Source organism: Plasmodium gaboni, chromosome 11 (genome assembly GCF_001602025.1).
Source record: "Plasmodium gaboni strain SY75 chromosome 11, whole genome shotgun sequence".
NCBI classification, from domain to species: Eukaryota; Apicomplexa; class Aconoidasida; order Haemosporida; family Plasmodiidae; genus Plasmodium; species Plasmodium gaboni.
Window position 1 is genome coordinate 53086 of NC_031491.1, and position 12500 is coordinate 65585.

A 12500-nucleotide genomic window follows, 5' to 3' on the forward strand; every position below is an offset into this window, starting at 1 on the left:
ATTATTTTTTAATATTTTATAACCTTTTCCATATATTTTAACATGATTAATTTGCATAAGGAAATTTTATATAAAAATATATGTTTCCATAAGAATTAGTAATATTCATATAAATAAATAATGAATAATTAATTTTCTCATTAAAAAGGAAAATATATATATATATATTCTTAAGTGTTAATGGGTATATTATCATATATATATATATATATATATTATATACAATTGTTAATATTTTATTATTATTTTGAAATATTCCATATATATATGTATAACATATTGTTATTCATATATAATAATAAAAGAGACTTAGAATATAAATTTATGTATATATATTATTATATGACATAGATTTATATATATATATATAATATTTATATTTATTTATATTTATTTTTTATGTATTAATTTTTTTTTTATTTCTCATATATATAAGATGGAAAATAGTGATTCGAATAAAGATCTTCAAGATTCCAAATCAGATAAAAGTACGTCATGGGTAAAATGGTTTAATAATAGAGCATTAAGTAATTTTTTAGTAGAAGTAGATAATGAATATATTACAGATTCATTTAATTTATATGGATTAAAAACTGAGATACCTAATTTTAATCATCTTATATCAATAATAGCTGGGGATGCACCTGAAGATGATGATGATTCAAAAAATAGTTTTTCAAAGGATTGTATATGTTTATATTCATTAATACATGCAAGATTTATAACTACACCTAAAGGTTTATCTTTAATGAAAGATAAATATATTAAAGGTGATTTTGGTACTTGTCCAAGAGTCAGTTGTGCTCAACATAATGTATTACCCATTGGTTTGTTTGATCAGATGAAAATTGCCAAAGTTCATGTATATTGTCCTTTATGTCAAGAAATTTATAAAATACATGAAGATGAAAAAGTTTATTTAGATGGATCCTTTTTTGGAACATCCTTCCCTCATATTCTTTTACAAACCTATCCATATTATGCTACATTAAAAACTCCACCTTATTGTTCTTCTAAAATTTTTGGATTTAATGTTTATCATAATTTTACAAGAACCGAATATAAACTAGCTAAAGGCGAATTTGGAAGAATAACCAGAGAAAATTTTCTTAAAAAAAATCCAAAGTATTTTAAAAAACTTAGAAAGGAAGAATTACAAATTTCTGAAACGTAAATATAAAAACGGGGATACACATATATATAAATAAATATGTATACTCAAAAAAAAAAAAATATATATATATATATATATATATATGTAATATAATACATATTCTGTATATGTCATATTTTAATGTACAATAAAAGAACTACACTTTTATTTTATTTAGCAGAAAATTCTTATAATATATAAAAACATATAGGAAAATTATTTGTAGTAATAATTCACATATCCAAATATTAAATATAAATATAAATATATATAAATATATATATTTTTAAATGTAAAATAAAATGTTTTTTTTTTTTTTAAATAACATACCAATGCTTCACATACAAGAAAATATACAATACAATAAAATAAAAATATACTTATTTTCCATCCCCTTCTTGAAAGATAATATATTTATAAATTATATTATTTTTAATGAATTTTGAGATGTCTATAATATATATACATATACATTTCATCATTATTATTGTTTTTTTTTTTTTTTTTACATTTTTTTCTTTTTTTGGTTATATAAAGATAATTTTTATAAACACCTTTCTACTATGATCATGTCTAATTTTAAGATCAATTTGTTATTATATATATATATATATATATATGTGATTCCCTTACATATTATTTTGTTTGTATATCTTAAAATATTTACATATATATATATATATACATATATTTTTTTTTTTTTTTAAGAATTTTATAAAATTTATAAGTTTAATTATTTAATTTAAATTTTCCTTTTTTTTTTTTTTTTTTCTAAATACAATTAAGTAATTATTATTTATACAAAATTATATTTTAATAATATAATAAAGAAAACATAAGGTTTTTAATATAAATCACTATTATGTTCCGAAAAAAAAAGAAATATATATATATATATCCGTTTTAACTCAAAATATCCTTGCGTTACTTCTGTTTAATTTGATTTGATTATATGATTAATGTTTTTTTTTTTATTGATTTCCTAATAATTCTATTAAATATACATATTACAATCTGTCTTTGAGCACTTAAGAAAAAAGAAACAAGAAATAAGAAATGCAATAGTTATACTTTTTATGATATAGGTCATAATGTATACATACACATAAATTGATTATTTTATCTATATCTTATATGGATTTCATTTTATTTTTACATAAAATAGATTCAATAAAAATATTACATTAACACACATTTAAAAAGATAAATAAGGAAGGGAAAGCAAAATGGACTGAAATGAATGAAAAGAAAAAAATTTACCTATATGTATAATTAAAAAAAAAAAAAAAAAAAAAAAAAAACCTTAATATATACCATAATTGTTTTTTTCTTATTGTATTTCCATTATTCATTTTATATTACATAAATTTTTTCTTTTATTTTATTTTTTATATTATAAATCATATCTTTTTGATGTTTCATCTTTTTACGAATATTCTATTTTTTTAATTTCATTTTTTTTTTTTTTTTCTATGAACTATTTATACATTTCATTTTATAGCTTATGCTTTTATTTTGCTATGTATTTTATTTTAAGTTAATTTTTTTTTTATCTTATTTTTTCATTAAAACAACTAACTAACGCAAATAAGAAGATTTAGCATATCCTTTTTTTTATATTCTATACAAAAATATATATGAAGAATATAAACCAAATAAATATATAAAACATTTATACATAACTTTTCTTAACACACAAAAAATAAAAACAAAAATAAAAATAAAAAAAAAAAAAAAGGGAAAAATACATGACCTTATATTTTGTGCAAAAAAAAAAAAAAAAAAAAAAAAATATATATATAAAAGAAATATAATAATAAAAACACACACGTTGATTGTATTAGCAAAAAAAAAAAAAAAAAAAAAAAAAAAGTAACTTAAGAAAAAATATATATAATATTATATATATATAATATATATATATATATCCAAGTTAGAAATGTATTAAAACACACTTTTTATATATAAACATAATATTTATATATTATTCTTTTTTATTCTATTCAAACATTATATGATTAATTTTTTATTTTTATATATAAAATCTATTACATATATATTTTCATAATATTTCAATTAAAATTCTGCATATAATGAAAAAAAAAAAAAAAAATATATTATATATATATATATAATATAATAGTTATATAAGTAAATTGTGTTTGATATATATATACATGTATATTTATATTTATATATAATAGCAAGCAATTTGAAAATATATATGAATAAAAATTAAAGAACTTAAAAAAATAAGAAAAAAAAAAAAATTAAAATAAAAGTAGTAATATGAATGAAAAAAATAATAACATAGAACGAGCCCTTAATATTATATAAGAAAATGAAAAAAAAAATGAAAAAGAAATTATTGTACTTAAGATTATCATATCATATATAAATATATATCATATAACAATTTATTTAGTTCAATATCCCTCTTGCTTTATTGTGTTATATATATATATATGAATATCCATTTATTCATATAACATAATATTATAACATTTTAATATATATTTTTCTTAGTGATTATTATCATTGTGTATGCGTATCCTCTATAATTTTATATATAGTGTTCACATGCATTGAAATAATTAATATTTTACATTTTATATATATTAAAAAAAAAATGTGGTCAAAAAGAAAAAAAAAATAAGCAAATGTAAAATATATATATATATATATCCATATACATATGAAATTATAATTTTTGCCTTATTTTAAAAAAAATTAAGAAAAATAGAAATTTTTTCTATTCCTCACATGATGTTTTTTAGCTGTAAAAAAAACATCATAATAAATATATAATTATTCACATATATGTATATATATATATATATATATATAATATATTTTAAATAAATAAAAATAGTACATTATTATAATATATATATATATATATATAATTAATATATTTTTATTTATTTAAAAAAAGTGTACTAGAAAAATCAAGCAGATAAAATAGTATGTACATTATAAGAATATATATATTTAAAAGAAATATTTATGTGTAGTAAAAGATGAATAATAATTTTAATATAAATATACAAATGGATGAAGAATCAGTTAAGAAATATGAATCAGAAGTAAATAATTATTTTGCAAAATTATATACAGGGGATATTACAGTAAATACTATGCTAGATATATTAAAGGGGTTATGTAATTCCCCTAAAGGATCAAAAAATAATGATGTGTATAAATGTATGTTATTAGTATTATTTAATGAATGTAAATTTTTTCCAAAATATCCACCTGAAGAATTAGATATAACAGCTAAATTATTTGGAAAATTAATTAAAAATAATTTATTAATGGATTATGGAAATGCATTAAATATTGCTTTGATGTGTATATTAGAAGCTATTAGAAAAGAAAATGATATAAAAATGTTTAATTTTGGTATAACTGCATTAGAACAATTTGAAGAATATTTATTATGTTATCCAAGTTTTTTATCATCATTATTAACAATGAATAATTTAAGAAAATATAATCCTCAATATGTTACACATTATAATGATTTATTAAGCTTACTTCCAGAACATATAAGATCCATGCCATATATTGAACCTTCTATTATAATAAAAATAAAACAACTTTATTCTATGAATACAAATAAAATAAACCCTACTATAAATAATGTTCAATTTGTAAATGACGATCACAACAATTTTATTTCACTCAACAGAAATAATAACAACATCAATAATATTAATAACTACCATAATAATAATATAAGTGAAAATATTAAAATTGGTCTCCACATAGATAGATCAAATTATAATAATGAAAATATAGCCTTTATAAATGATAATACAAATAATATCAACAATAATAATAATAATAATATTAATAATGATATATATAATAACAATATTAATGGATATGATATTAATCATGATAATATCAACAATCGCAATAATTCCATAAGTGTTGTGAACGTTCTCAATGGCATCCTAAATAATAATAATAATATAAACAATGATAATTTATTATCAAGTATTAATAATATCGTACCCAATTATCAACAACAAGTACCAAACTTCTCACAACATATTAATAATGATATCTCATCAAATATTAACGATAATATTATTTTAAAAAATAAAAACATGAACAATAATATAAATAGTAATGTTTTTAATACAAACAATTTTCCCATAACTAACAAAAATAATATTAGTTATAATAATAATAATAATAATATTTCCAATATATTAAATAATGAAAATTCAAATAACAATATTAATAATAATGAAAATCAATTATATTTAAACAGACCTTACTTAAATTCAACAAAAGATCTCATACATCAATTTAATAAAAATATAAACACATTAGGAACTAATAACAATATTAAGAGAGATATAAATTCAAAACTTACCCATGCATTTAATCAAAATAATTTAGAAAGTAATATATCAAACGTAATAGATAATTCGATAAACATGGGTATAAAGGAACATACCAAGAATATGTTAGATCACAAAAAGGATCATATGAATAATATGAATAATATGAATAATATGAATAATATGAACAATATGAATAATATGAATAATATGAATAATATGAACAATATGAATAATATGAATAATATGAACAATATGAATAATATGAATAATATGAACAATATGAATAATATGAATAATATGAATAATATGAATAATATAAATAATGTGAATAATATGAATAATATAAATAATGTGAATAATATAAATAATGTGAATAATTTAAATATCCAAAATAATAATAATAACTATAATTTAATTAAGGCAAAAGAACAATCATCTGATATTATAGAAATTTTCTATGATCAAATTCAAAAAAAATTACCAAATCATCTAAGCGCAAACAATATAAACGGTTTCGGCTTAGGACAAATAGAATGCTTAATGGATGCCACGGAACTTACCAAAAATATTATTCTTCCCTCATCAATTATTATAGGAGAAGTTTTTAGTATTTTTAACACATTGTGCCTATTTAATATAGATGAAAAAATAAAAATTTTAAAAGATTTTATGCAACCTGATTATTTTAATTGGTTAGCATTTTATATCGTAAAATCTAGAGCTTCTAAAGAAGTAAATTTACACAACGTATTTTTAGAATTTATTGATAAATTAAGTTATCCATTATTTATAGATACAATTATTAGTATGACCTATGATTGTATACTTATATTATTTAAATATATAAACGAACTAAAAGAAGTCAGTGCTTTCAGAACTGTTTTAAAAAATTTAGGTTCATGGTTAGGATTCATAACCTTAGGAAGAAATAGACCACTGAAATCAAAAATATTAGATTTAAAAGTAGTTCTATTTGAAGCATATGATAAAGGTTGTTTAGTTTGTATATTACCTATGGTATGTAAAATTTTAGAATCTATAAAATTATCAAAAAATTTTAAACCTCCAAATCCTTGGACTACTGCTATGTTATGTTTATTAACAGAAATTCATGAGCTTCCAAATGTCAAAACATACATCATATTTGAAGTTGAGGTATTATTTAAAAATCTATCTTTAAATATTCAGGAATTCCAAAATAAAACTGTATTGCTTAGTAAAAGGATGCCTCCACAGAATAAAAAAAGCGATTTTGTTATGGCAAAAAATAATAGGAATAATAGAAATATTATAACAAATAATAACAACAACAACAATAATAATAATATTAATAACAATAATAATAACAGTAATAATAATAATAATATGAATGGTTTAAATTTTATTTCTAGTACTAATAATCTTAACCTACCTGTAGATATAAAAAATATATATATGAAAGAAAATATATCAAATGTTAATAATATATTTAACATAAATAATTCTATTAACGATAGTACCCAAATACAGGAATTACAAAACATATCACAAAACATATTATCAAATAATAGAATAAATACAGAAATAGATACTTATTTTAATACAAATGAACAACCAACCTTAAATACTATAGAATCTAATTGGAACCCAAATGAAATTAATAAGAAAATTGATCCTCTAAGGAATGACTCTAGTTTAGTTTCTTCCTTTAATCCTCCAGATTTAAAAATGATTAATTCAAATGCACCACAAAAATTAATATACAATAAAAATAGAAATCATTATACTATTAACAATGATCAGCACATATCAAATGTAAATTCTAATATGAATACAACTTCCAATATAAATAATGATATATGTGATGTTAACAAAAATAGTAATAATAAATTTATTCAAAGTTTAAGTAATGCAGTAATTATATCTCCATCTATTGCATTATTTCAAATACAACCAACCTTAAAACGAGTAGTCCCACTAGCTGTTGATAAAGCAATTAGAGAAATAATATCTTCCATATTAGAAAGATCAGTATCCATTTGCTGTGTGACTACTAGAGAAATCATATGTAAAGATTTTTGTTTAGAAACAAATGAATATTTAATACGTAAAGCAGCTCATATTATGGTTGCATCATTGGCCAGCTCTTTAGCATTAGCTACATGCAAAGAACCATTACGTATATCACTAACACAACATTTAAGACAATTATTACAACCAACTAGCACAAAGGATTGTAATGATCAAGTACTCATAGAACAGGTCGTTCAAATATTATGTGCAGATAATTTAGAATTAGGTTGTAATTTAATTGAACAGGCTGTTATTGAAAAAGCTATAAAAGATATTAACGAAGCATTAGAACCATTATTTTTAACCAAAGAAATAGCTAGAGAAAGTGATATCTCTCTTAGAGAATCAAGTCATCTTAATAAATCAAAAAAAATGCAGTTAGAATTCTCACATATTTTAAATTTAGAAAATCCAATAACAAGTAAACATTTAAATATATATACCAATTTTATAAATATATCTCCCCTAAAAAAGTTGGAAGCAGCTGTTAAAGCATTAACATTAATTTATAAAAATATGAATGATGTTAAAGATTCGAACAAACCATCTCTTCCATACATATATAATACAAATATAATGCAAAATAATGAAGAAATCAATAATTATTCAAAAGCAAATACAATGACACATGCATCAAGCAGAAACGAAAAAATATATATATCAAAAGATGATATAAAGATAAATAAAAACATGAATTTAGAAAAGTATAATATAAATAATAAATCAAAAAATGAACATCTTATTGCAAATATACAAAATAATGATAAAGAAAATTATAACGAACAAAATGATTTATCAAATAATATTACATTAGAAGTCAATTTACAATTACATAAAGTTTTAAAAAAATTGGAACTAGCTACAGGACAATTAAAAGAAGCTATTAATGATATTATTAATTTACCTCCTATATTATTTAATGTCAATAAAGAAATAAATATATGTAATATTAATAAAATGAATTTATATCTATTATATAGTCTATCTGTTGATGGAAATATTTTCAATCTAATAAAATCCATTCCAGAAATAGCTTCATTAACAAAAAATAAAAATGAAACTATAATTTCATATACAAATAAAATATATACCTTTCTTATAGAAATAACATCACCAAACGAACAAACAGAAGTAAATATTAAATCCATTAATGTTACAGGTATATACTTAGAAGTCTTTTTATGTATATTAGAAAAATTAAAATATAAATGTCCTTTATTAAAGGATCATATAACGAATATAATAATGTTCAACAGAAACAAATATGAAAATGTATCAAACAACAACAACAATAATAATAATAATAATAATAATAATAATAATATTAATGTGAACCATCCAAACCGTCAAATATCAGATATTTGTGTAAATGCAGAAGAACATAATGATAAAATTAATTTAGAAAATAAAAACAAAGATATAAATACAGATAATTTTTCAAATGATCAATATATAAATATGTATAAATATAATATAAATGTTACTGCAGGTTTAATAAGATACAATTTAGTTGATATAGAAAAATATAAAAAATATTTAGAAAAAGAACTTATTAATAATAAAGAAGATTATATTAACATATTAGAATTTGTTATATTACTTCTCAAAAATATTTTAATAGATTTTCATATATATAGACATAGTGATTTTCAAAATATATTTTCTTTAATAAACAAATTTAAAACAGAAGGGAAGAAAAAAAAAAACTTAATTCACAATAAAAATATTTATGTACACGGTTGGGGAAATGTAAATATAAAAGAAGCAATTGATAAGTTAAATGTAGAATCTCAAAAAATCAAAGAAAATAAAGAAACTGTCTATTTTTCAGATGTAATGAAATTTTGTGTAGAATATTTTAAAATGGAACAAGAAGAAGATGAAAAAGAACCAGAACAAGAAAATCAAAACGAAATGAACCAAAAAGAAAAGATGAGTGAACAAATTATAAAAAGCAAAGGAGAAGAAATTAAAAATAATGAAAAAATAAATAATGAAGAGAATCAAAGTAGTAAAAAAAAAGATGATCTAACAAAAGCAAATGAAAATGACATAAAAAATGATGAAAATAAAATCCATATAGATAATAAATCAGAAATAAAACAAACAAATGAAGAAAAAATAGAATCTAAAAAAAAGAAAAAAGAAAAACAAAAAAAAACAAAAGCATTATTACAAAGTAATGAAAATATAAATAATTTAGAAAATAAGCAAAGTCAAGAAAATATCATAAATGAATCTATAAATAACAATAAAAAAGAAGACATACATATAACAAAATCATTAGATAATCATTCGGAGAACTTAAAAAGGGAATGTATTGATATTTTAGTAAATACAAATAAAGATCAACATTGTGATATGGCTTCTCAAGAAAGTAATGAACTTAATAACAATTCAGGAATTAAAAAGAAAAATAACAAAAAAAATGCAAAAAAAAATAAAAAACTAAATGAAGAAAATAAGGAAAAAATTGATGAACACAAAAAAAAAGAACAAATAGATGAACAACAAACAAAAGAAAAAAAAGACGAACACCAAACAAAAGAACAAATAGATGAACAACAAACAAAAGAACAAATAGATGAACAAATAGATGAACAAATTGATGAACAAATTGATGAACAAATTGATGAACAAATAGATCAACAAATAGATCAACAAAAGAATAATAAATTAATGAAAGAATCTCTTATAAATAAAAATGACAAGAATCACTTAAAATTTCCATGCTCCAATAATGAAGATAAACCAGATAATATGAAATATACTCAATATAAAAAGAAATATTTAAAAATTTTAATGAACCCCAAACATTTAACGACCTTGACACAAATAATTGATTTTTGTTTAAATACAAATTGGAATATTATACAAATTAAAAATAAAAGTAAAATTTTTAAAGATAAAGGAGTAGGAGGTTTAAGAGTAGTACCTAGACCACAACAAGTTACAAATGAACATGAAGAAATTATTAGTTTAGCATTTAATCAATGGGTTAAACTAACCAGTTTAAATAATATAGATAATCCTAATGAAAGCTATATGAAATTTTTTCAAACTATATCAAATCAAGGATTATTAAAAATTGATAGTAACATTGATAACTTTTTTACTGTATGTATATATAAAGCTCTAGAGGGAGCATGCAAAATATTAAATATATATCAAGAACAAAAGGAACAAGGTACACAATGCGGTAGTGCAAATATGGATTTACACAAAAAGATTAATATAAACAAATCACTTGATGAAATGCATAATAATATGAACAATTTGAATCAGGAACAAACAACCGAATTTATGAATAACAATAATGGTAATGCTACTGAACAATTTTCGGTTAATAAAGATAATACTATAAATAATGAATCCAATAAAAACAATAATAGTACAAAAAAAGGCAAAAGTTATAAAACAGAAGAAGCAGATATAAATTCATTAAAAAGTGAACAGGAAAAAAAAGACACGGAAGATGCAAATAACACAAGTGAAAAGAAAAAAGATAAGAAAAAAAAAAAAGATAAAAAAAATAATCATGATATAAATAATAATAGTAAAAATGAAACTTGTATAGAAAAAACACATATCGTTGAAGAAAAAACTAATGATACAAATAATGAATTTAATAAAAATAAAGATATATATATTGCAAATAATGAAGAAACATATTTTGATGATACCTATTCAGATATATCTTCATGTTATTTAACATTTTATTCTAATATATCAAATAAAAGTGAACATATTTTAGATGAAGAAGAATATACTGATTGTATTATAAATAATGAGAATACTACTAAAGATTTTAATTACAAAAAGGATGAAATATTAAAAAATCTAACTTCAGCTATAAACCAATCCATAGGAATTAATATAGATGATATGCAAAATAAAGTACAATCAAACGTTATTAATGGAATAAATCTAGATAATAAATTAAATGATATTTATGAGATGGATGTGGACAAAAAAATCGAAGATCTCTACAAATCTGAAAATTTTAACATGGGTGATATAAAATATGAAGACATGATAATAGGAGTATATGAGAAGATGGAACAAAATAAAATAAAAAATGAAATTATTAATAAAAATAATAATAATAATGATGATAATAATAATAATAATAATAATAATAATAAAAATGATAATTATAATATAGATCGAAATAGCTATCCACAAAATGACAAAACAAATAATATCTACAATGTTAATACTAATACAATTGATAATGAAAATAGTAATTTAACCAGTCATGCTAATATTAAAAACCAATTTAATAATAATCTTAATAAGAATAATATAAATAAAACAAACTTGTATACATACGATAGTAATGATAAAAACCTTTCAGATCTAGAAAGAAATATTTTATTAAATGATACTTTAGATACAACTAGTATTGACGCATTAGCAAAAATGATTATTTGTATGATGAGATTAATTAATATACAACATATATCACCTTTTGTCTTATTTCAAAAAGTTATGAATATATTTTGTAGAATTATAGTATATGAATCTAGAAAGAATAAAAGTAATTTTAATCAAAGACCATATTATAGATTATTGTTATCTATATTAATTGAAATAAATAAATATGAAAAATCATTTGAAGACTTATATAATAAATTTATATTAGCTATTGGATATTACTTATGTATTTTAAATCCAATACGTGTACCTGCATTTGTATTCGCATGGTTAGAATTAATTAATCATAAATTATTTTTACCAGAAATATTGAAAAGTTCTAAAGGATGGTATATATATAATAAATTATTAATATATCTATTAGAATTTTTATATATTTTTTTAAAAAATAATTATTTAACTGATTCAATAACAATTTTATATAGAGGAACATTAAGAACATTTTTAATCTTATTACATGATTTCCCTGAATTTTTATGTGTATATAATTTCTCACTTTG

The 12500-nt window shown here is 19.4% G+C and overlaps 2 protein-coding genes across 2 annotated transcripts in view; both read left to right on the forward strand.

The window, feature by feature from the left end:
- Positions 1–436: 436 nt before the first annotated feature.
- Positions 437–1174, forward strand: PGSY75_1103700 (casein kinase II beta chain; the record flags this gene model as incomplete). Its single annotated transcript, XM_018786163.1, has 1 exon — positions 437–1174. The coding sequence occupies one exon, from the start codon at positions 437–439 to the stop codon at positions 1172–1174; it is 738 nt and encodes a 245-aa protein (XP_018640958.1).
- Positions 1175–4173: 2999 nt separating this feature from the next.
- The window catches only part of PGSY75_1103800 (putative CCR4-NOT transcription complex subunit 1), a gene marked incomplete at both ends in the record, with an annotated part of 9963 nt that continues 1636 nt past the window's right edge, over positions 4174–12500 (forward strand). Inside the window, one exon of the mRNA XM_018786164.1 lies at positions 4174–12500. This exon is cut by the window's right edge and continues 1636 nt beyond it. Within this exon, the coding sequence (XP_018640959.1) occupies positions 4174–12500 (8327 nt within the window).